Source organism: Neoarius graeffei, chromosome 11 (assembly GCF_027579695.1).
Source record: "Neoarius graeffei isolate fNeoGra1 chromosome 11, fNeoGra1.pri, whole genome shotgun sequence".
Taxonomy (NCBI): domain Eukaryota; kingdom Metazoa; phylum Chordata; class Actinopteri; order Siluriformes; family Ariidae; genus Neoarius; species Neoarius graeffei.
This window is the reverse complement of record NC_083579.1, coordinates 73,544,406-73,570,911: the sequence shown is the minus strand read 5'-3', so window position 1 is coordinate 73,570,911 and position 26,506 is coordinate 73,544,406. Positions and strand designations below refer to the sequence as shown.

The 26,506-nt window shown below is 40.6% G+C and overlaps 2 protein-coding genes across 3 annotated transcripts in view; both read left to right on the top strand.

Annotated features, from left to right (window-relative positions):
• The window catches only part of gnmt (glycine N-methyltransferase), a 38,660-nt gene extending 36,861 nt beyond the window's left edge, over nt 1-1,799 (top strand). The window contains exon 6 of the mRNA XM_060934707.1: nt 930-1,799. Within this exon, the coding sequence (XP_060790690.1) occupies nt 930-1,101 (172 nt within the window). The 3' untranslated portion in view covers nt 1,102-1,799. The remainder of the gene's footprint in view (nt 1-929) is intronic.
• Nucleotides 1,800-9,389: 7,590 nt separating this feature from the next.
• Nucleotides 9,390-26,506, top strand: part of lgals8b (galectin 8b) — a 31,345-nt gene continuing 14,228 nt past the window's right edge. Inside the window, exons 1-5 of one of the 2 annotated variants that reach the window (XM_060934706.1) lie at nt 9,390-9,534; nt 9,775-9,847; nt 17,214-17,424; nt 25,075-25,194; nt 26,408-26,434. In XM_060934706.1, coding sequence (XP_060790689.1) covers nt 9,807-9,847; nt 17,214-17,424; nt 25,075-25,194; nt 26,408-26,434 — 399 coding nt within the window. In that variant the 5' untranslated portion in view covers nt 9,390-9,534; nt 9,775-9,806. Of the gene's footprint in view, nt 9,535-9,758; nt 9,848-17,213; nt 17,425-25,074; nt 25,195-26,407; nt 26,435-26,506 lie in introns of both variants that reach the window. The other variant, XM_060934705.1, reaches the window with a different exon arrangement.

The window sequence follows — 26,506 nt, the reverse complement described above, 5'->3', positions numbered from 1 at the left end:
CGGGGCAGCCCCGGTGCTACACCGGAGTAAAAGTTGCCGTGTGAACACCCCTATTATTACAAGCTACCAATTATATGCATGTTACTGTAGTCAGTCTTCCATGTTTCATTCGCACACTCGCGTCCTCCATTTTTCTCCATGTTTCAAATTTGTATCCCACAATGCCTTGCACGAACAGGGAAAGCCCACCACATGATGCATGATGGAGTATCTTGTATTGCATCATGGTGAAGGAGGAAAAAATGGCAGAGAATTTAAGGCCATGTGGCTCCAAATTCATTAATTGTTCTATTTTTAAAAAAACTAATGAAATTGGAAGTCTGTAATTCGAATTCAGTAGCTTTCAGTCCACTAAACAAAAATAATTGGGTGTCGGGAAAATTCTTTTTATGACCTACACTTAAAATCTGAAGGGCAGTCTAGCTTTGTTTTAATACCTGAGCTACGTTAGTTCCTGTGCTCACAAATTATAGCTGCAATTTAAACAGTTGTTTCTCAGCAGCATCGCTTCTCCTCTCTTGCTGTCTATAGAAACAGCAATGTAGGAGAATTAATTTTTGTTTGTGGTTCAAACTGAGCAGTTGTACAAAAATAGTGAACACCTTCTGGGTAGTCGGATTTGAGAATTCAACAGGGTTTTTTTTTTGTTTTTTAATTGATAAAACCTACAACTTTCTATCAATTGATGAAACCTGATGTGTAGAACATATGCCCCATCACTGACCCATAGGGCTACACTGGGTTGCCATGTATTGGTCTAATAACTACTAAGAAACTTGCAACTAATGTTCTTAAGTGTCTTTTGGAATGGCAATAAAACATCCCACAGTTGCATGTTATTACTGATGCCTAAATAATTGTTTCTTTAGTAATCCTGCACATATTACTTATGAGAAAGCAATTCCTAATTTTGGGTGTCTGTGTTACAGTAAGTTCCGCTTGTCGTATTACCCGCACCGCCTGGAGAGCTTCAAGGAGCTGCTGAAGGCTGCGTTCTTTGGAAAGTGCAAGCAGGATGTGTTTGGTGACTTCAAGCACTATACTCCAGGACAAGGAGAAACTCCTTGTTACTTCATCCATGTTGTTAAAAAGACTCAATAAGGCAATCTTTACTACCCAAAGAGTTCTAGTTTTAATTTTGTCTTTGCTTTTCCTTCATCTGCATTATTTCTGCTTCGTTTACTGCTGTTTTAATGGAGGTCTGACCTTGGAAGCCTTCCACACCTACAAAGGCAGAGCTGAAGATGCAACACAATGCTGAAGATCACTTTAAAGTCACAATGTGTTAACCCAAAGAGTACCGTCACTTAAGTGTGTGTGAGTGAGTGAGATTTTCACTCGCGAAACAGTATGATTTCAAGTTCTCTTTTTTTTTCTTCTCTTCAATTAAAGGTAAGGTTATTGCTTAGCTGTGCAATTTAAACTTTAACTGATTTTCTATGATCCTAAACACTTACGATCTTGTATTAATTTTAAATGCATAGATCTGCATTGCAAAATGTTTAATCCACAACCGCATGCCTTAAACTGATGCTGACTGAAGGAAAAGTTGTCTAGTTTACACGTCCAAAATCAGTTAAATGAAAGAGGGAAATGTTTTACAAGGCCTATTATACTTTACTTTGCTTTTCATCCAGCTTTACTGGTAGCCATCTTTTGTTTAAAAAGTCATTACTGAACTCTTCTTACTCCATGGAGACCGAATAAGGACGACAAAAAAAAAAGTAATGCACATGTCCAAGTTGTATTTAAAAAAAAAAAAAAATTGTGTGGTGGTTTAAAGGAACAGTCCACCGTATTTCCATAATGAAATATGCTCTTATCTGAATTGAGACGAACTGCTCCGTACCTCTCCGAGCTTTGCGCGACCTCCCAGTCAGTCAGACATGCTGTCACTCCTGTTAGCAATGTAGCTAGACTCCGCATGGCCAATGGTATTTTTTGGGGCTGTAGTTAGATGTGACCAAACTCTTCCGCGTTTTTCCTGTTTACATAGGTTTATATGAGCAGTGATATGAAACAAGTTCAGTTACACAAATTGAAACGTGGCGATTTTCTATGCTATGGAAAGTCCGCACTATAATGACAGGCGTACTAACACCTTCTGCGCGCTTCGGCAGCGCATTGATATCTGAGCTCCGTATCAATGCGCTGCCGAAGCGCGCAGAAGGTGTTAGTACGCCTGTCATTATAGTGCGGACTTTCCATAGCATAGAAAATCGCCACGTTTCAATTTGTGTAACTGAACTTGTTTCATATCACTGGTCATGTAAACAGGAAAAACGCGGAAGAGTTTGGTCGCATCTAACTACAGCCCCAAAAAATACCATTGGCCATGCTGAGCCTAGCTACATTGCTAACAGGAGTGACAGCGCGTCTGACTGACTGGGAGGTCGCACAAAGCTCGGAGAGGTACGGAGCAGCTCGTCTCAATTCAGATAAGAGCATATTTCATTATGGAAATACGGTGGATTGTTCCTTTAAAGGAAACCACCACCCTGAAATTTTTTTTTTTTTAAACTGACACTTTTCACCCTAGTTAAAGGTTTCCTATTTCACCTGCTGAGTAAGATTTACCTCTTGTTCATCTCTACCTAAAGAGTGATGTAGCAGTGCTTTAGGCTCGCTCACCTCCTCATCTGTACTCTATCAGCTTCTGAAGTTTCAGTTTTAATGCGAATACCCTTGTCCTAATGGTCCTACTTGTCAACTCGAATGCCAACTAGCTGTACTGAGTATATACCGAAACTTGGCACAACTGCAACGTAAGAGAACCACAATCTAACTTAACCCCAGGAGAACAAAAATACAAACTAGCCATATCCAAAGCATCACACATTTCAATCTAAACATATTTAATGTGTTTCAGGGTGGAGTTTCCCTTTAAGACTGTGACGGTCTTTACAAAGCTGTCTCCATCTGTTGGCCTAATCCTAGATATGGAAATGTTTCAAGGTGCACTGGGGGGATATTTCTCATCCAGACTTTTTATTTTTTATTTTTTTTAATGTTTCACAAGCTGTGCTCCGTGTTTGTTTTTCATCTATTATGATGGAACACCAAAGCGCAAAGTTCAGGTAAGATTTGTACAATGACTGACAGTCCAAAGGTGACCCTGAAATGAATGAATGATGTATGCAATTTCAAGGTCACTTTTGGACCATCTCAAGATGATTTTTGTAATTTCAGGTGTACTACATTTGGCATTGTTCTTGTTTAAGTCCTGTTTGTGTGTTGGAAGGGTCTACATTATACTGCCAGTAGTATTTTTGGTTGCCACTATCGCATTGTAACCACATCACACGGTGGTTTATTTTAAAGCAGCAACTGGTTTTGGATCCTGATGGGTTTCAGTTTGGGTGAAACATAAATGAAGAGAGTAGCTTTGTCCAAATGCTTTTTAAAACGTGAAAACTGTGTGTAATTGTTTTTGGTTTGTTGATTTTATATAAATTTTTAAAAGAAATTCTATTACAAAGCACATAGAACTACTTTAATAAAATTGCTGTGTTTAATATTTGTCTCTTTTTCTGTTTATTAGAACACATTACATGTACATACATTTCAGACTGAAATTGCTTTCTCCTCTCTGACTTTGCATGTGTATACGTGCCACATGTGTAAAAAAAAAAAAACAACTTACGCGGGCAAGGGGTGGCACGGTGGTGTAGTGGTTAGCACTGTCTCCTCACAGCAAGAAGGTCCTGGGTTCAAGCCCAGCGGCTGGCAAGGGCCTTTCTGTGCGGAGTTTGCATGTTCTCCCCGTGTCTGCGTGGGTTTCCTCCGGGTGCTCCGGTTTCCCCCACAGTCCAAAGACATGCAGGTTAGGCTAATTTGGTGGCTCTAAATTGACCGTAGGTGTGAATGTGAGTGTGAATGGTTGTATGTGTCAGCCCTGTGATACCCTGGACAAGTCGCCAGGTCGTACCCCGCCTCTCACCCATAGTCAGCTGGGATAGGCTCCAGCTTGCCTGCGACCCTGTAGAACAGATAAGCGGCTACAGATAATGGATGGATGGACTTGCACGGGCAAAGACAATACAGGATTTATTGGGCAGCGACTTGATACTGAGGTCCTTTTACCCAGCCACATTCAAAAAAGTTGTAAGCCTCCATACTCTTCATCTGTTTTGCGGTGTAGAAGGACGCCTGCAACACCAGATAGTTGGAGGCGTCGGGAACTCGACTGAAGGGTAGGGTTCGAGATCGTATGACACATCCTTCTTTCCCAGACTGTAGGGGTCCATTGCACACAGCAATCTTCTGAATATATCTAAAGCGAGCAGTGGCTTCTAGATTACAAGTATACTTTAAGTCATTGCTAGTTGTTTGCACTACGGCAGCCATTTAGACCACCGACTATTTCACTTCTGGTAAAACCGCTAAGAAAAGTCACATGACTGAAAGAGAATAATACAAGGAGGCCGAGACCAGTCTTACATTCCAGCCAATACCAGTTGAAGTCTGTCAGTCTTCAGCCAAGCTCCAGCCTCAGCCTTTTTCATGATGCAAAGAAATATTTATTATATCCAGTGAATCTCTTGCACAGATGATGACTGTCAAAGTCTATCACCACCATGGAAACACTACAGAGCTCCAAGCCATGTCATGATTCTTGCATCTGATTTAAAAAAAAAAAAAAGGCTAATAAAGGAATTCTATCAGTAGCAGAAGTTGTTGAATTGATAGAAAGCAAGTAAAAATTTCATCAGCTGCATTTGAATGTCTCATGTCAGCCTGTGTGGCTAAAAATCTTAGACAAGAAAGGCTGCTTGTTTGTACATATTCCTGCACAATGACATGTTCTGGAATTTTGGATCCTTCTCCCAAGCAAGCGGAGACTCCTTCCTGAATTAAGTATTCCGGCCCAGTGTAAAAACACCGTTTTCTTATCTGCAACACGTTCTCGGTGTTGCATTTGTGCCCTGCTTTATAGAGTCTCCTGCTTCTGAGATGGTGAATGAAAAATTTAATGGATGTCGTTTATCTTAGTTGAGTGGTTCTTGACTTAATGAACTATTATTCCAAGAAATTGAGTGATGCATGAATTGATTGATAACTGACGAGGCACGGAGCCATGTACGATATGAGTGAGTGATTTGAAATAACTGTTTTATATCCACATTCACTGGATTTTGAGAAACTTTATATACAACACGTCTGAGAATAATTTCTGCTTAGGTGGACTTAACCTATCGATGGCTGCACAAATTGACTTTAGAAGAGGAAGAAGCCTTTATCACACACACTTTTTTTTTTTAGAAAGTGCCATCTTGCTGTCGAGGTATAGAATAGCTTTAGACGTTGATTTAATTCTTCCTTGGACATTTCAGTGATACAATTTTCAAACTACTTTGAGCTTTTGAATCAGTATAAAAAAAAAAATCAACCAATTTTGATGCTTAAAGATGAATGTAAACAAACCGGCAAAATGACAGGAGCAATTTGTGAAAAATGCAATAATTCTTGAAAAACAATTTTTTACCATCAAATACTTTCGTTTTTTAATATATATATATATATATATATATATATATATATATATATATAAATAAAAAAAAAATAATATTAGGGCTGTAACGATACACCCAACTTTCGATTCGTATCGCGATTTTTGACCCACGATTCGATACACCCACGATTTTTTTTTAAATGTTTTTTTTAAAGTAGTAAATTTGACTTAACATTTACTTACTTACATTAACTATTTAATAACAAATAATTCAGACCACTGCAGAGAATGAGTAATATGTATGCAAAAATGAACAAATGTATATCCAAAGATTGTTTTATTTCTCAAAATAATACTGTTGAGCCGGAAGCTCTGTTTTTTTCGGTTCTGAAAAAGTCAATTTTCCAAATCGTGTAAATCCGTTAAGATTTTTTTTTTGGGGGGGTGGCTCTCTCACTGTCTCACTCTCATAGGGCCAATGATTTTCTGTGATCGCAGAAAACAGATGGAAATTACGGAATTTTTATAGTGAAACGTTGCTCGCGTGTCAAAATGTAACTGCTGCAGAAAGCTTCCGCCCAAGCAGACATGCCTTTCCGGTCAAGTGATTGTGATTGGCTTGTGGCACACCTAGCCAGCCAATGAGCTGCTTGTTTACAGATTCGCTCCCCGCGTCGCAACCAGAATGGCGACCGCTTAAAAGAAATGAATGCTCTGCCAGTGGCGAGTGTGGACGTTGCGTGACTCGCAGAAGATTGTCGCAGGTCGGCGAAAAAACGACTTACTAATAGATATAAAAAATAAAAGTAATTTAAGTAAGTTTAAAATGTAATTTAAATAAAAAGTAAAGTATTCATAAATTGAAGTTTGGAAGCGCCTCTGTTTTTGGGCTGAGGAGAAGTTTGAAAGGGTGTACCGCGATTCTGCCTTCTTGTATCGCAATACGGATCGTGGCTCTGCGTATCGCGATTTCGATACGCATATCGTTACAGCCCTTTATATATATATATATATATATATATACAACCCCGATTCCAAAAAAGTTGGGACAAAGTACAAATTGTAAATAAAAACGGAATGCAATAATTTACAAATCTCAAAAACGGATATTGTATTCACAATAGAACATAGACAACATATCAAATGTCGAAAGTGAAACATTTTGAAATTTCATGCCAAATATTGTCTCATTTGAAATTTCATGACAGCAACACATCTCAAAAAAGTTGGGACAAGGGCAATAAGAGGCTGGAAAAGTTAAAGGTACAAAAAAGGAACAGCTGGAGGACCAAATTGCAACTCATTAGGTCCATTGGCAATAGGTCATTAACATGACTGGGTATAAAAAGAGCATCTTGGAGTGGCAGCGGCTCTCAGAAGTAAAGATGGGAAGAGGATCACCAATCCCCCTAATTCTGCGCCGACAAATAGTGGAGCAATATCAGAAAGGAGTTCGACAGTGTAAAATTGCAAAGAGTTTGAACATATCATCATCTATAGTGCATAATATCATCAAAAGATTCAGAGAATCTGGAAGAATCTCTGTGCGTAAGGGTCAAGGCCGGAAAACCATACTGGGTGCCTGTGATCTTCAGGCCCTTAGACGGCACTGCATCACATACAGGCATGCTTCTGTATTGGAAATCACAAAATGGGCTCAGGAATATTTCCAGAGAACATTATCTGTGAACACAATTCACCGTGCCATCCGCCGTTGCCAGCTAAAACTCTATAGTTCAAAGAAGAAGCCATATCTAAACATGATCCAGAAGCGCAGATGTCTTCTCTGGGCCAAGGCTCATTTAAAATGGACTGTGGCGAAGTGGAAAACTGTTCTGTGGTCAGACGAATCAAAATTTGAAGTTCTTCATGGAAATCAGGGACGCCGTGTCATTCGGACTAAAGAGGAGAAGGACGACCCGAGTTGTTATCAGCGCTCAGTTCAGAAGCCTGCATCTCTGATGGTATGGGGTTGCATTAGTGCGTGTGGCATGGGCAGCTTACACATCTGGAAAGACACCATCAATGCTGAAAGGTATATCCAGGTTCTAGAGCAACATATGCTCCCATCCAGACGACGTCTCTTTCAGGGAAGACCTTGCATTTTCCAACATGACAATGCCAAACCACATACTACATCAATTACAGCATCATGGCTGCGTAGAAGAAGGGTCCGGGTACTGAACTGGCCAGCCTGCAGTCCAGATCTTTCACCCATAGAAAACATTTGGCGCATCATAAAACGGAAGATACGACAAAAAAGACCTAAGACAGTTGAGCAACTAGAATCCTAGATTAGACAAGAATGGGTTAACATTCCTATCCCTAAACTTGAGCAACTTGTCTCCTCAGTCCCCAGACGTTTACAGACTGTTGTAAAGAGAAAAGGGGATGTCTCACAGTGGTAAACATGGCCTTGTCCCAACTTTTTTGAGATGTGTTGTTGTCATGAAATTTAAAATCACCTAATTTTTCTCTTTAAATGATACATTTTCTCAGTTTAAACATTTGATATGACATCTATGTTCTATTCTGAATAAAATATGGAATTTTGAAACTTCCACATCATTGCATTCCATTTTTATTTACAATTTGTACTTTGTCCCAACTTTTTTGGAATTGGGGTTGTATATATATATATATATATATTTTTTTTTTTTGGCAGTTTTGTGGGCGGCGCGGTGGTGTAGTGGTTAGCACTGTTGCCTCGCAGCAAGAAGGTCCAGGTTCGAGCCCAGCAGCCGGCAAGGGCCTTTCTGTGTGGAGTTTGCATGTTCTCCCCGTGTCTGTGTGGGTTTCCTCCAGGTGCTCCAGTTTCCCCCAAAGATATGGAGGTTAGGCTAATTGGTGGCTCTAAATTGACCGTGGGTGTGAATGTGAGTGAATGGTTGTTTAGTCTGTGTCAGCCCTGTGATGACCTGGCGACTTGTCCAGGGTGTACCCCGCCTCTCACCCATAGTCAGCGAAGATGGGCTCCAGCTTGCCTGCGACCCTGTAGGTCAGGATAAGCGGCTACAGATGATGGATGGATGGAGGTTTTGTTTTCCAGTAGAATTTTTACTTTGTCCTCGGTTGGTTCAGCAGTACGTGCTGCCATTTTGTTTTTCTCTAATCATGGTATATCAGTTGATATCCTAGTAGCAGAGTAGCCACTCAGAGGGTGTGATTGGCTTATATCCAGTGAATGTGGATAGAATAATATGGATTATTGCAGTTGTGGAATAGGGCTATTTACTGTATTTATTATTTGATCTGAAATGCATTTAAGGAGGCAAGAAATTGCACTAATTAACTTTTGCCGAGACACGCCTGTTAACTGAAAAGCATTCCAGGTGACTCCCTCATGAAGCTGGTTAAGATAATGACAATAGTGTGCACAGTGTCATCAAGGGAAACGCTGGCTACTTTAAAGAATCTAAAATATGAAACTTTGTGAAATACTTTTTTTTGTTTACCACATAATTCATAGTTTTGATGTCTTCCCTGTTGAACAATGTAGAAAATAGACAAAATACAGAAAAACCTGTGAATGAGTAGGGGTGAACGAACTTTTGACTGGTACTGTATGTCATTTAGATTTCAGTCAGTGACGTAATGTGCTGTACGTCATTTAGATTTCAGTCAGTGACGTAATGTGCTGTACGTCATTTAGATTTCAGTCAGGAATAGCGTTACTGAATCAATTTACTGACTCGATTCCGAATGAACCAATCTGTTCAAATCAACCGAAATATTCAACTCCTGACTGATTCACTCACTCTCACAGCACGAAACCTTGTAAAATCTTGACCGCTAAAGTAAGCCACATTCACACTTTCATATTCTCGCCTAATCATCTTAGACTGAGACCAAATTTCTATCCAGTCTAACGTTACAAAGAAGAAAAGCCGATCTGAATCGACTCGCTTGAAGCGAGTTGTTCACACGGAACCGATTCGCGCGCGATTCAGCTCCGCTCTGGGAGGCATAATGGCGCTCTGAGAGAACTGATCTATTAAATTATTCTTTCTCCTCTCCAAACCAGTATTATACAGGGTTTCCCAATGTCCGTGGCCAATGCGAAACAGGCCATCTTCAACCCGGTAGGTATGATCAATCTGAGGCGAGGCTGAAGGGCCGGTTTTAGCGCTGATGTTCCTGTGTTTGTATTTGCAGCTAAGTGTAGCTTCTTTTAGCCCAGTGTCCTGATTTAGCTTCCGTTACTCGGTTCAGGTGAAACTCTGAGGCTAAAAACTCCGTGTGTAAATGAAGTAGAGATTTTATTTCTAAATGCCATCGTTAATGTAATCTGATGGATTTATTTCAGGTAATTCCTTTCACAGGACTCATCCCAGGTGGGCTTCAGCCCGGAGAGATGATAGTGGTCCAGGGCTGCGTTCACAATGACGCTGACAGGTAACACCGACCCACTACTGACACACCACTGACACCACCGACCCACTACTGACACAACCGACTCACTACTGACACACCACCGACTCTCCACTCACTACTGACACACCACCGACTCACTACTGACACACCACCGACTCACTACTGACACACCACCGACTCACTACTGACACACCACCGACTCACTACTGACACACCACCGACTCACTACTGACACACCACCGACTCACTACTGACACACCACTGACTCTCCACTCACTACTGACACACCACCGACTCTCCACTCACTACTGACACACCACGACTCACTACTGACACACCACTGACTCTCCACTCACTACTGACACACCACCGACTCTCCACTCACTACTGACACACCACGACTCACTACTGACACACCACCGACTCTCCACTCACCACCGACACACTACCGACTCACCACTGACTGCGTGACCTATCTCAGATACGAGATAGTAGTACTACTACATAATGTGAACATTCTCAAAATTCTGACTTAATATCTCATCAGTACGAGATACTAATTCATAATAAGTTGTCACATTTCATTATTACAAGATAGCAAGTCATAACTGAGACACTGAATTGAGTCATAATGAGATAGTAAGTCATAGCTGAGATACTAATAATGAGTCAGACAGTAAGTCAATGAGATACTAATTCATAATAAGAAACTGTCACAGTTCATTATTATGAGAGACATTCATAATTCAGGAACGGCCTCAAAATTCTGACTTAATATCTCATTATGAGATACTAATTCATAATAAGAAATTGTCATATTTCATTGAGATAGCAAGTCATAATTGAGACACTGAATTGAGTCATAATGAGTAAGTTATAATTGAGATACTAATAATGAGTCATAGACAGTAAGTCAATGATGAGATACTAATTCATAATAAATGGTCATAGTTAATTATGATAGCAAGTCAAATATGAGATACTGATAATTGAGATAGTGAATGAGATACTAATTTATAATGAGATACTAATTCATAATAAGAAACTGTCACATTTCATTATTATGAGATAGCAAGTCATAATTATGAGATACTGATGATTATGACCGCGAGTTGGCCTAGTGGTTAGTGTGTCTGCCTCTCGACCGGGAGTTCTACTCGTGGTTGGGTCATACTAAAGACTATCATAAAATTTGGTACTTACTACCGTCTGGCAAGGCACGTTGTAATACAGATGCAAGTGGGCAAATCAAACTGTCACGGTTACCAGAGGACCCGCCCCCCACTGTAACCCTAACTGTATAGGCGAGAGGCTGAGGGCTGTTGAAATGGAAATCACCACCGCACCCATATGCCTTAAAGAGTTGGTTAGTACTGGGACAGGAGACTGCCTGGGAAGACCAGATCCTGGTGTGAGAGGGACTTTGACTTGACTGATTTTGATAATTATGAATCATGAGATATTAAGTCATCATTGAGATACTGATAATGAGTCATAGACAGTAAGTCATAATCTCATCTCATCATCTCTAGCCGCTTTATCCTGTTCTACAGGGTCGCAGGCGAGCTGGAGCCTATCCCAGCTGACTACGGGCGAAAGGCGGGGTACACCCTGGACAAGTCGCCAGGTCATCACAGGGCTGACACATAGACACAGACAACCATTCACACTCACATTCACACCTACGCTCAATTTAGAGTCACCAGTTAACCTAACCTGCATGTCTTTGGACTGTGGGGGAAACCGGAGCACCCGGAGGAAACCCACGCGGACACGGGGAGAACATGCAAACTCCGCACAGAAAGGCCCTCGCCGCCCACGGGGCTCGAACCCGGACCTTCTTGCTGTGAGGCGACAGCGCTAACCACTACACCACCCTGCCGCCTAAGTCATAATTATGATACTAATTCATAATAAGAAATTGTCAGAGTTCATTATTGAGACAGTAAGTCAAATATGCGATACTGATAATTGAGTCATAATGAGATGTCAATTATGAGATACTAATTCATAATAAACTCTCTAATTGCAGTAGCAAGTCATAATTATGAGATACTGATAATGAGTCAGTCAATTATGAGATACTAATTCATAATAAGAAACTTTCTCTAATTTCATGAGTTAGCAAGTCATAGTTATGAGATACTAAGTCATTATTATGAGATACTGTAGAAAGTCTTATGAGAATTCTCATTATGATACAGTACATTATTATGAGAACTTACCTTCTCATTACTATGGTGGTGCAAATGTATTTCTATAGCTGTGATGTATTATTTGTCACCATTGTGATATTACCTGCAATATGAACAAGATGCTTCTAACCTGATGGTTAAAGTACAAATTCACCCTGAACAACTTCTACATGAATCTTTATCATTAATATCCGATCTCTACTGGCATCCAAGACTCATGAGTTGACTTTTTTTTAAGTTTAAACTTCTTTCATCTATACATTAGTCTTTTCGATATACAACCCCGATTCCAAAAAAGTTGGGACAAAGTACAAATTGTAAATAAAAACGGAATGCAATGATGTGGAAGTTTCAAAATTCCATATTTTATTCAGAATAGAACATAGATGACATATCAAATGTTTAAACTGAGAAAATGTATCATTTAAAGAGAAAAATTAGGTGATTTTAAATTTCATGACAACAACACATCTCAAAGTTGGGACAAGGCCATGTTTACCACTGTGAGACATCCCCTTTTCTCTTTACAACAGTCTGTAAACGTCTGGGGACTGAGGAGACAAGTTGCTCAAGTTTAGGTATAGGAATGTTAACCCATTCTTGTCTAATGTAGGATTCTAGTTGCTCAACTGTCTTTAGGTCTTTTTTGTCGTATCTTCCGTTTTATGATGCGCCAAATGTTTTCTATGGGTGAAAGATCTGGACTGCAGGCTGGCCAGTTCAGTACCCGGACCCTTCTTCTACGCAGCCATGATGCTGTAATTGATGCAGTATGTGGTTTGGCATTGTCATGTTGGAAAATGCAAGGTCTTCCCTGAAAGAGACGTCATCTGGATGGGAGCATATGTTGCTCTAGAACCTGGATATACCTTTCAGCATTGATGGTGTCTTTCCAGATGTGTAAGCTGCCCATGCCACACGCACTAATGCAACCCCATACCATCAGAGATGCAGGCTTCTGAACTGAGCGCCGATAACAACTTGGGTCGTCCTTCTCCTCTTTAGTCCGAATGACACGGCGTCCCTGATTTCCATAAAGAACTTCAAATTTTGATTCGTCTGACCACAGAACAGTTTTCCACTTCGCCACAGTCCATTTTAAATGAGCCTTGGCCCAGAGAAGACGTCTGCGCTTCTGGATCATGTTTAGATACGGCTTCTTCTTTGAACTATAGAGTTTTAGCTGGCAACGGCGGATGGCACGGTGAATTGTGTTCACAGATAATGTTCTCTGGAAATATTCCTGAGCCCATTTTGTGATTTCCAATACAGAAGCATGCCTGTATGTGATGCAGTGCCGTCTAAGGGCCCGAAGATCACGGGCACCCAGTATGGTTTTCCGGCCTTGACCCTTACGCACAGAGATTCTTCCAGATTCTCTGAATCTTTTGATGATATTATGCACTGTAGATGATGATATGTTCAAACTCTTTGCAATTTTACACTGTCGAACTCCTTTCTGATATTGCTCCACTATTTGTCGGCGCAGAATTAGGGGGATTTGGTGATCCTCTTCCCATCTTTACTTCTGAGAGCCGCTGCCACTCCAAGATGCTCTTTTTATACCCAGTCATGTTAATGACCTATTGCTAATTGACCTAATGAGTTGCAATTTGGTCCTCCAGCTGTTCCTTTTTTGTACCTTTAACTTTTCCAGTCTCTTATTGCCCCTGTCCCAACTTTTTTGAGATGTGTTGCTGTCATGAAATTTCAAATGAGCCAATATTTGGCATGAAGTTTCAAAATGTCTCACTTTCGACATTTGATATGTTGTCTATGTTCTATTGTGAATACAATATCAGTTTTTGAGATTTGTAAATTATTGCATTCTGTTTTTTACAATTTGTACTTTGTCCCAACTTTTTTGGAATCGGGGTTGTAGTTAAGTTTCTACATTACTACGTTACCCACAATGCTGTTTGACAACCTTCTGACAGTAATGCAGTGGGATTTGACCTTCACCTCGGCTCTAACTAAAAAGAGAGCAGTGCAGCAGCACTTTAATTCTTTCGTTTGTCCAGCTCTTCTATCTTCTCATCTGTACACACTGCTCCATCGCTTTCATGTTAATACCACTGGCAACACCATCACAAAAGAACACCTCAGTCCCCGAGCCGTGTCTCTGTGACTACTCGGCGCAAACGTCTTGGGAAGTTACATTACATTCTGGAACTTTGAGTCGCCATTACTTCTATGCTGGATTTCTCATTAATAGGACATTAAATGTCGCTGGATAATAGTGAGCGAGACAGAAACTCTTGCTGTTTTTGGGTTTAGGAGCTAAACGCGAAATGGAGGTCTGCGCGGGACAGAATTTTCAGTCCCGCCCGCGCCTGCCATATTTTGTCCCGCTCCCGCCCGCAAATCCCGCATGATGCAGACGTTCGCGTTATTTCTCACGAAAGTTCTTGTCATTGGCTTGGGGAATTAAACACGCTGAGCTCTCCACTGACCGATCCTTCACCTAGCGCATGTAGCGAGGGTGCGCGTTGCCAGGCGGCATGCGCAGCTGAGGCTTTACAGAGATACCCATTGTGAGCTTCACTAGAGGAGCTCTGCTCTTCTGCCATGATCGGAGATCTCGAACACGGAAGAGCGGAAAGGAATCGGAAACATACGTGAGATTAGACCACATCCGCAAATTTAGGCATCTTAAAATGTTTTTATTAATGCCAAATAAAATATCCAGCACAAATTATATATGATGGACATAAATTAATAATTTATAAATTTTATTTTAAACACGTTTTTAGTTAGCGGGACTGCGGCTTATCACCTCTCCCGCCCGCAATGAGCTTTCAAAATTTGTCCCGCGGTGCACTGCTTTGCGTCGGGTCCCGCGGGACTCCCGCGGGAGTGCAGGGCTCTAACGCGAAACCTTAGTATTCACCAGTGTTCTCCCTGATGGTTGGGACTGATTTTCCCCCCCTAACACCATTTTAAATGCACTAGCAATGTCCTCTGGTGAAGTTCTAGCAGCAAATCGCCAAACACATGACAAACATTTTCAGCGTTTTTTCATTTATTTGTTTATTTAGACGGGACAATGCGTATTAAATGAACACTGCATACATGAGAGATGCAGTGTAAATACACCGGAATTAGCAAAAATGCTAAATTCCATCCGTAGTCCCCAAACAAGAAACATAAAACGCTTAATAATGCAAGTTCATAAAAAAAAATCACAATAGACCAATAAATAAAAAAGCCGAAGCCATATAAATGTGTACAATCATGTACACACACATTTTATATATAAAATGTGTATACATGACTGCACATATATCGTAAACATGTATTTAATGTGTTTCAGGGTGGAGTTTTCCTTTAAATGTTTCGTGTGCTCTGGATAAGTGATTTGATGACTCACGATATCCATATAAACAATTATTTTAGTCAGAAGCAGTGGTTGCGTTAGACTTTTTCATTGTCCGTCATTTTGACGGACAGGGTCGTAAAAATTCCGTCATTGTCCATTATTATCTGTCATTTTATTTTAACTTTTAAATGACAGTGTATATAGGCTATAAATGCTATATATTTAATCACTTGTGTTTTCATGGACTCATTTTCATTTAAAAATTAATTCACAGAACAAGCTTGTATTTAATCATTTATTTATGATGCAAAAAGATGAACAGAGATTCTGACGTTCGGTCACTTGTGAACCCATTTTCCCTCCGCTAACAACATTGCGGCTGTTGTGCCTTAACGGGCATATGAACAATGTTATTTTACAACGTAGCAAGACAATTGCAGTTAAAATATGAACAGTCCACTACAACGATTTAAGTGACAATCTAATTTGACCTGTTTGCGTGAGCTCAAACCTTCCTTCTGGCCCGCATGGATTTAAATTGGGAGCTCGCTTGTGCATAATCAAAGTCGTCAACGGAGACTGCTGCCGAGGCAATCGTCATTAAATTTTGCGTCTTTGCCTCGGACAGACGACTTCTCGTTGACGTTTTAATTTTATTCTGAAGGCTGAACCCGCGCTCTGCTGCGACACTGGAGACTGGAATAACCAGCGCCACTTCAGCCAAAGTTCTGAAGTCGGGAAACATTTCTCCCAGGGAAGTGATCAGAAGCCGGCAAGGGCCTCTGAAAGTTGGATTTCCCGACCCTGCTAGTACTCTCTTCATAGGCAGGAAATCCTGCAGCATGCGGTCTTTCTGCACCAGTGGTGCAGCTGCACCCCGCGGTGACCCGTAGTGGGCTGACACGGAAGGTCTTAAATAAAACGAAGTTATGTTTAAATGTTAGTTTGTCTACCCGTGCTCTCATTAAAATGATAGTTTAGCAGATATTCGAGCAGTGACGTTCCTAAGCTTGCTGGGGAAGAATACAATAAATCGATATTTGTTTCATTTTAAAAACAAGAAAACAACTAGCCTAAATGAGCGCTATTGCATTAAGACGTACAGGCAGGGAAACGACACAAACAACCCAATGCATCTCTTTTTTTTTTTTTTTTAATAGCAAAAATAACGTGTCTTCTGCAGAGAAGGGAAACATTAATACAGCTCACTGTGCTAGTGGTTAGAAAAGTCAGAGCGCGGTCAGGAGCGTGATGGGCGGAACAGCCAGTGGCTACAATGTATACATGAGCAGCCGATGCACTGAACATCAAGACTGCCGCAGCGTCGGCTCAGATTGAAAGTGACGGCAGTGAAGACTATGTATGTAAGAAAACTCTGCCACAACTTGCCAATCATTTCAACTGTGTGTTTCATTATGTTTTATTATTGTTATTATTAGGCTGTTATTGGTAATGGTAACGGTAAACATCCGTCAAAATGACCGACGGCCTTCAGATTTTTCCGTCATAGCTAAAAAAAAAAATCCGTCAATGACGGACAATTGTCGGTTAACGCGACCTACGGTCAGAACGATCCGCGATGTCACCATTTGATTGCAAGTACACAATTTGTTTATATTGTGCGATTCTAGTGTAAAGATTACATGCAATTTAAATCGGAACATTTTTCAAAAGATATTTTATAAGTATGTAAAAGTTATTGCACAGCAAAACAAGAATTTTACAGATCAGTCATGACCAGGAACAAGATTTATCAAGATAAAATGGGTCAGTATTGAGTTTTAGGCGCGTTTCTCATGCAGATGAAATTGCACACGGCTGCGATCTAATGTTTTGAGCAGTGTAGTTACACAAAGTATACCTCCACTCCCAGGTTCCAGTTTGACCTGACCTGTGGGAGCAGCACGAAGCCCCGAGCCGACGTCGCTTTCCACTTCAATCCCCGCTTCAGGAGCTCTCCTTGCATCGTTTGTAACTCCTTACAGCAAGGTAGCTGGGGCAGAGAGGAGACTCTGGATCAGATGCCCTTTAAGCAAGGAGCATCCTTTGAGACGATTATTCTAGTACAGGAAGATGTGTTCAAGGTGAGTGACCTGATATTCACCTTGAGAGTCTGGGTTTGAGGTGGCTTGGGATGTGATGTAATGAGATGAGAGAGGACAGAAGGTACCAGATGTCTCTGAGTAGGATGTAAATGTGTTGTTATAATCCTGGTTAAGGAAGAAATCACTCCTGGATTTGCAATCCTACTCCTATATGCATATACCATGACAAACATGGTACTTCCTGTTCATTATTAGCCTGCTCTTGTACAGATGGCCTGTGAACAAGCAAAATAATTGACGGGCATGTAGAACGATCTTCTTATAGTGGACACTGATTGATTAATACAAACTGACCAGAGTGTGTACTCTGTATACGGTGGTATGCAAAAGTTTGGGCACCCCTGGTCAAAATTGCCGTTACTGTGAACAGTTAAGCAAGTTGAAGATGAAATGACCTCCAAAAGGCATAAAGTTAAAGATGACCCACTCCCTTTATATTTTAAGCAAAAACAATTTTTTTTTTTTTTTAAATTTTCATCTTTTACATTTTCTAAATGACAAAAAAAGAAAAGGACCCGAAGCAAAAGTTTGGGCACCCTGCATGGTTAGTACCTAGTAACACCCTCTTTGGCAAGTATCACAGCTTGTAGACACGTTTTGTAGCCAGCTAATAATCTTTCAGTTCTTACCTGGGGGATTTTCACACATTCATCCTTGCAAAAGGCTTCCAGTTCTACAAGTTCCTTGGGCTGTCTTGCATGCGCTGCTCTTTTGAGATCTATCCACAGATTTTCAATGATGTTTAGGTCAGGGGACTGTGAGGGCAGGGGCTTCAAAGTTTGGGAGAATAGCAGGGTACAAATAATTTACAGCAGGGTGCAAAATGGTAAAATGTCTGCCAGCAGGTTAGCAAAGCGTGCAGGGAGATATATATATATATATATATATATATATATATATATATATATATATATATAAATAAGAGAGATATGCAAGTACGAATTTTTCATGGGGCGGGATGGTTTGGAACAGGCCATCTAAAATTGGGATAACATTTACCCGGGACGGGTATTTGAGGCGGGTCGTCTAGCTTAAGCTTGATTAGCGTTGTTACGCACGCCAGTGTTTCCCACAGAAATTTTGGAGACTATGGGGGCAGCCCATGGGGGAGGTGCGGGGGTTGTTTAAAATTGAGTGATATGTTAAATATTAAGTTATTACTGAAAAACTATTGATTAAAAACACAGACACTGAGAAATGATCCTATAAACAACTTTAGCAATATAAAAGATGACCAGGACTACAAAAATGCAGAAAAATAGGCTTTACTTATCCAAATGCTCCTGTTGGTTCAAAAGTTAAAGTGCAGAGAACCTCACGGCACAACATGAAGTTACCTTAAAATATAATATAAATGCCTCAGCTTTCATGTAAGAAAAAAACTATTAATACTAGTGCTGTGTGCAGGCAGTCTCTCCTGAAGACTAAATTAAACAATAATTATAAACTAATAAAATAAATGGCTCAGGCTTCATAGAAGAAAAAAACAATTTGAACAGAATCTCACAGTATGATGCTGAAGCTGCCTAAACAATGGAAAATAAAATACCATTTTGGCAAAAACGTTGGCATCCATTAATTTCTTGTATTAAGTAAAAAAAATATGTTGCCAGATACTGCTGACGTTTTACAGCCCAAAATATGTTCAAAACCCGCCAAAATGCACTTAAAACCGCCCAGATTGGGCGGGAAACCTCCCAGTCTGGCAACACGGGCGGCAGTAATGGCTGCACTCGTGTCGAGGATGTAAACACAGTTGACGCGGCAACGGACATAAATGACATAGTGGATGTAATTTACGTTCACAACTTTTTTTGCTGTCAGAAATATTTAATATTAAATTTTGTGACTTGACTGACAATAGCCGGCAGCATAACAAGCCATAGCCGGCGATTTGCCGCCGGTGACCGGCTACTTTTGAGACCTCTGTGAGGGCCAGGGTAAAACCTTCAGCTTGTGCCTTGAGGTATTCCATTGTAGATTTTGAGGTGTGTTTTGGATCATCGTCTTATTGTAGGACCCGTCCTCTTTTTAACTTCAACTTTTTTACAGATGGTGTGATGTTTGCTTCCAGAATTTGCTGGTATTTATTCGAATCCATGCTTCCCTCAACCAGTGAAATGTGCCCTGTGCCACTGGCTGCAACACAACCCCAAAGCGTGATCGATCCACACCCATGCTTTAGAGTTGGAGAGGTGTTCTTTTACTGGAATTTGGCACCCTTTTTTCTCCAAAACATACCTTTGCACATTATGGCCATAAAGGTCTATTTTGATTTCATCAGTCCACAGGACTTGTTTCCAAAATGCATCAGGCTTATTTACATAGATGTTCATTTGCAAACATCAGACGCTAAATTTTGTGGCTAGGACGCAGGAAAGGTTTTCTTCTGATGACTCCTCCATGAAGGTCATATTTGTTCAGGTGTCGCTGCATAGTAGAACAGTGCACCACCACTCCAGGGTCTGCTAAATCTTTTTCTGAAGGTCTTTTGCAGTCAAACATGGGTTTTTACAGGGGCTTCAAAGTTTGGGAGAATAGCAGGGTACAAATAATTTACAGCAGGGTGCAAAATGGTAAAATGTCTGCCAGCGGCAGACATAATGCACGCAAAGCGTGCAGGGATATAAGAGAGAGAGAGAGAGAGATGCAAGTACGAATTTTTCATGGGGCGGGATGGTTTGGAACAGGCCATCTAAAATTGGGATAACATTTACCTGGGACAGGTATTTGAGGCGGGTCATCTAGCTTAAGCTTGATTAGCGTTGTTACGCACGCCAGTGTTTCCCACAGAAATTTTGGAGACTATGGGGGCAGCCCATGGGGGGGTTTGTTTAAAATTGAGTGATATGTTAAATATTAAGTTATTACTGAAAAACTATTGATTAAAAAAACAGACACTGAGAAATGATCCTATAAACAACTTTACCAATATAAAAGATGACCAGGACTACAAAAATGCAGAAAAATAGGCTTTACTTATCCAAATGCTCCTGTTGGTTCAAAAGTTAAAGTGCAGAGAACCTCACGGCACAACATGAAGTTACCTTAAAATATAATATAAATGCCTCAGCTTTCATGTAAGAAAAAAAAACACTATTAATACTAGTACTGTGTGCAGGCAGTCTCTCCTGAAGACTAAATTAAACAATAATTATAAACTAATAAAATAAATGGCTCAGGCTTCATAGAAGAAAAAAACAATTTGAACAGAATCTCACAGTATGATGCTGAAGCTGCCTAAACAATGGAAAATAAAATACCATTTTGGCAAAAACGTTGGCATCCATTAATTTCTTGTATTAAGTAAAAAAAATATGTTGCCAGATACTGCTGACGTTTTCCAGCCCAAAATATGTTCAAAACCCGCCAAAATGCACTTAAAACCGCCCAATCTGGCAACACAGCTAATGGCTGCACTCGTCGAGGATGTAAACAAAGTTGACGCGGCAACGGACATACATGACATAGTGGATGTAATTTATGTTCACAACTTTTTTTGCCGTCAGAAATATTTAATATTAAATTTTGTGACTCGACTGACAATAGCCGGCGGCATAACAAGCCACAGACGGTGATTTGCCGCCGGTGACCGGCTACTTTTGAGACCGCTGTTTTTATTTGCCTTTCTAGCAATCCAACGAGCAGTTCTTTCAGAAAGTTTTCTTCATCTTCCAGACCTCACCTTGATCTCCACTGTTTCTGTTAACTGCCATTTCTTAATAACATTACGATCTGAGGAAACAGCTACCTGAAAACACTTTGCTGTGTTCTTGTAGCCTTCTCCTGCTTTGTGAGCATCAATTATTTTATTATTCAGAATGCTCGTTAGTTGCTTAGAGGAGCCCATGGCTGTTGATTTTAGGGACAAGTTTGAGGAGTCAGAGAATTTATACAGCTTTGAAATCTGCATCTTTCCTAACGAAGAATTTGAACAAGCCACAGCTCGATAAGCTAATTAAGGTCTGGAACCTTGGTAAAAGTTACCCGAGAACTCAAATGTATTGGGGTGCCTAAACTTTCACATGGTGTTCCTTTTCTTTTTTCACTCTCCAATTGTACAAAAGAAAAATAATACACACATCTTGCAGAAAACGCTGAAAGAAATGTGTCGTCTTTACCTTTATGCCTTTTGGTGATCAGTTCATCTTCTGCTCACTTAACTATTCACAGTAACAGACATTTTCAGTAAGGGTGCACAAACTTTTGCATGCCACTGTAGTTATTTATTTCACCATCACCAGTGTTTTGAATTATAACAAAATTCCCAGAGACTCCCACCACGTGGCACTATTGGACCAAAAACTGATGTGACTTTATTCTGATGCTTCTGTAATGCCTGTTCCAACTTGTGCTTCAATTAAAATCAGATGTTTTAACTGCCATTTTATAAATTATCTCTAAAATATTCAGGCTAGTTCAGTTTTCTAATGCGTATCTTTTTTTTAATTTTTTTTATTGCTGTTATGAGCTATTGGATAAAGTACTAAGCTAAAAAAACAACCATGATTTGGTATCTGTGTACAAGTGATTTAATATCTATTCAGTTTTCCTAATTTTCCAGCAAGTTATACTACATCGTTACATACCCAGTGCAATGATGAACAAAGGATGAGCCCTAATCTCAGTTCCAAACAAATGGAAACTACCTGGCATGGGGGTGGTTTGATTAATAAAAGAAAACCACAATCACTGTTGTGAACCAACACATTCAGGTTAAACTCGATCTCTTTCTGTGAATGAAGACTGATGTTTAGCTTTTCTAAACATGGACAGGCTTCCTGAACCCTTCACGTGGTCAGATATACTGTTTATTTTTTTTAGAGGTGAAGCACAATGTGTTTGTATCTTTTATGTTTTCATATTCAGATTGAAACCAGAAGTGAGCCGGGTTGCCAGGTTCCACGTGTGATATCCGTATATCAGTGTCGTAGTCGAGTCACTAAACCTCGAGTCCGAGAACAAGACTTCATCCGCACCATGTGACGGTGGCTGTTGCTGCCTTTATGTGAAAGCGTCTCTGCTACTGTGTCGGACTAATGCCGCTTTTCCACTACCTGAGTCAGGCTGAGCCGTGCCGTGCTGAGTTGGGCTGAGTCGAGCTGAGTGGGGCTGTTGGAGTTGCATTTCGACTACAACCGCGCTGAACCGTGCTGGCTGGAAGTGGGTGGACACATTGGGTGGAGTTAGCGAAAGTGGGTGGACGTCACGTGATGTCATTAGGCGGCGCAAACAGTGACATCAGTGACCTTTTAAGCGGTAGTCTGACGACCCGGAGAGTAAACAATAAACATGGAGGACATGAAGTCGTTAGTGTTGCTGGTCTTGGTGCTGTGGCTTGTTGTCACCGACAACGCCAACAGATACTGGCAAGAGCGTATAGATGAGGCGAGGCGCATAAGGCTTCAGAAATTCTCGTAATTCTTCTTCTTCTGGGTTTACGGTGTTTACAGATCCCAGCATGCTCGCGGGGTGTGTGTGGGCGTGTGAGGACACTCCTCCTCACCAATCAGTGCACAGGGGAGTGTCTCCTCACGCCCCTAGCCCCACTCTGCTCGGTTTGGCTCGCTTCAGCCCCACTCCAAAACCGTGCGAGTTTTGGGTGCTGAGCAGGGCTGAAGCGAGCGGAGTCGTGCTGTTCTGAGGTAGTCGAAACGCGAGCCGTGTCGGGCTGAAGCGAGCTGAAAAAGGGTAATAACGTTCCTGCTCGACTGCCCCGTTTTAGTTAACAGGCTACAGATAAAAAGCTTGTTCATCGCTCAGCAAGCCCCGCCCACTATCAACAGAGCAATGAACATAGCATGTCACTTCCTTCTCCAGGTGGAGTCTCGCCAAATGACGACTGAAGTTCGAGGTCGTCCCCGTCGTCTCCTCGATAGTTCTTCTACATATGGAACACACAGCAGTGCATTTTTTTCCCCCCCCACTGCACGAGAAGTCTGTATAAGCAAAGCGGACAATCCTAGCGGCGTTCTGTCCAGGCATTTTAGCGCCATTAACGTTAGTTTGTTCCTGAACATGACGTATGAACAGGTGAATGTGCATTCTCTTGCACGGAATTAGTATAAAAATTAATGTAGATATAAATATCTTGTGCCAAATTAGTATGGCATGTTACAAAAAAATGAAAATAAAATCAGTCCTCGACTCGAATTTGAGTCTGAATGCAGTTAATGCACGGGTCGGACTCGAGTACTACAAGCCTGCTGTATGTTGCAAACAGATACTGCAAATCAGAAATGCGCACTACTGTTTCATGAAATGACTGAAAAAAGAAGAAAAAAAAGCATCTACTTTTTCCCATTTCTGAACATTCTGGGCTGGATTCAGGTCTTTGTGCAGTTTTTGTGCCGTAATACACTCAGAGGAAAGTGCTATCCACCCACTTCCACATGCCTTGATTGGCTATAGTGTTGCTGTGATTGAGAAGGGAAAGAGAGTATGGCGCCACCTCTTCCTCCCTAAAAGCTCCGCCAATTTTTGCTTTTTTTTTTTTTTAATTTTATTTTTTTGAGTTGCAGGTAGGGTTGGTAGTTTGCTAAGACCAGGCAACCCACCCTGCAAGTTTACATGGGGGGGGGGGACTGCTGTGTCTATAGTTCGGCTCTGTATTCGTATTCATTTTGGACAGCTGTTCAAGCCAAATTAACATTCATATTCAGTTCCATCCGTACTGCAAATAGATCTGAAAAAAAGACAAGTTTTCCTGAAGTACACTACTGTGCAGAAGTCTTGGGCACATGTAAAGAAATGTCGTAGACCAAAAATGGCTTAAAAATAATGAAATTAAATGTTTCAACATTAAAAAAATACCATAAACGGTAATCAGTAAGCTGTAATAAAGGCAACAAAGTCAGTATTTGGTGTGAGACGACCCTTTGCTTTAAAACAAACAAAAAAAAATAGTAGTCTCGGGTACAACGAGTGCAGTTTTATAAGGAAATGAGCCGTAGGTTTTACTGAGCATCTTCCAGAACCAGCCACAGTGACACCGTTCTTCTGGACACTTTGTCACACTCGCTTCTTCATTTTGCACCAAAACCCAGTAGCCTTCATTATGTTTTGTTGTTTTTTTTAATCTGAAAAGTACTCTATGTAATATGCTGCTCAGACATATTACAAAAAATTTTTTTTCTGTAACATTTAATTTTGTGCTCGATAATGTAGAAGTCATAAAATAGAACTCTATAACAAAGTTTGTATGAAAAAAATGGGGGGGGCTAAGACTTTTGTACAGGACTGTATGTAAACTGTTTGGAATATAAAGTGCGAAATGTTTCTCTTTTGGTTGTATCTTGGTCAGAAATAAAGTTGGAGCATTTTAAATCTGGCTGGCCGCAGTAAGGTTAGATTGTCTGTGTAGTTTTGGTAAAATACGTCGATGTCTTCTCAAAGTACAGACATGAAAGTACATTTATTAACAAAAAAAAAAAACAACCTTTTCCCAATTTTTGGCAGTTTTCTGGAATCCTCCACACAAATGGTACGTGTGATTTTGGAGATAAACAGGATGCCGTTAGTATAACTAAGGCTCCTCGGCACTCCCAAGACCTCACATAATTCAAGCACAGGCTCTCGGGATGCAAAAACAGTTTAGCAGTTCTTCTGATCACCGTCTCTCTTCTGCAGGTGGCGGTAAATGGAGCTCATGTCCTGGAGTATCAGCACAGAATCCCTCTGCACAGGGTTGATACGTTCTCCGTATCAGGAAAAGTTCAAATACACGCCATTGGCTACGTCCCAAGCTCAGTAAGAAGCTCTGTCTCCTCCCAGCAGCCGATTATCTACCGATTTTCTTCTTTTTTATTTATTTTATTATCTGGTGGCATACATGTCAACCTTTGGTCAATCAAACCTGTATAACCAACCTCCAAAATCCGTATTTCCCTTATAAAATCCGTATAAGATGCAAATTAAAATAATTTACCTAAAATTTGAATGATGATTAACAATGATATATGACGCGGTACGCGGTGGTCCGGACTACCGTTGTGGTCCGGACCACCAAGTTCAGAAGACAAATAAAAAGTCTTACTGTGAAAATTATTTTTCACTTCCCTCGTGGCAGCTCCCGCTTTTTTACATGCGTTAGAACTGGTATCTTTTATTGCGCGTGTGTTTTACGCATGCATTTCTCTTCCGGTTTGAGAAAAAATAACAAATGATGTACGACTTTGTAAAAAAACTCGTATTAAATGACAAACACAGTATGATTTTGGTAAGTTTTTATTTATATCGTAATATAATACAGCATACGGTGAACCGGACCACAATCCAGGAAAAATAATTAATTAATGCCCTCGTTTTGTATGGAAAATACGGTGATCCGGACCACCGCGTACCGCGTCATATCCCAGTTACTTTTTATTCAATATTAATAACAATAAACCGTCAGAATGAATACAAAGCTCCAATGTTCGACAAAAACACAAAGTGTCACTCTAATGTTCTGAATTGTACTCCATGACAGCTTTTTTAGCACTCTGCACCAATACCTCACGAGGCTGCATGTCACAGCAAGCGTTTGTGTTGATCTTGCCGGAGCGCCCATTCAGAATCTTTTCAGTCGCTGTTGAAAGTCGCTCAGGTGGAAATACGAGTTTCAAACAAAATGTTACTTCCCGGTTGGCGGGATTCTCGCAATGTGGTGTGCGCATGATCAGAAGTGGAACGAAGTCTCGCTACCACAAGATAACGCTCGATTTCATAAGACTCTTTACTGGCTGTCTGTGGTGTACAGTACGTTTGTAAATGTTATGCGCTCTTTTATCATCGTGGGAATTGATTATAGCGCTAAATAAATATTGAAGTTTTTTTAAAGAATCCGTATAACTTTATTTATACGCCTGTATACTACGTTTATTGAATCAAATCCGTATAAAATACGGACATTCCGTATAGGTTGACATGTATGTGGTGGGCTGTTAACAGTTCTAATCTCAGTCTCGTTTTATTTCTACAGGCAATATTTTCAGAATCAGGTGATCTGGTGAGTTCATGAGCTCATCTCACAGAAACATCATTTCAAACGCAGAATGCCGACTGCACCAGTCACAAGTTA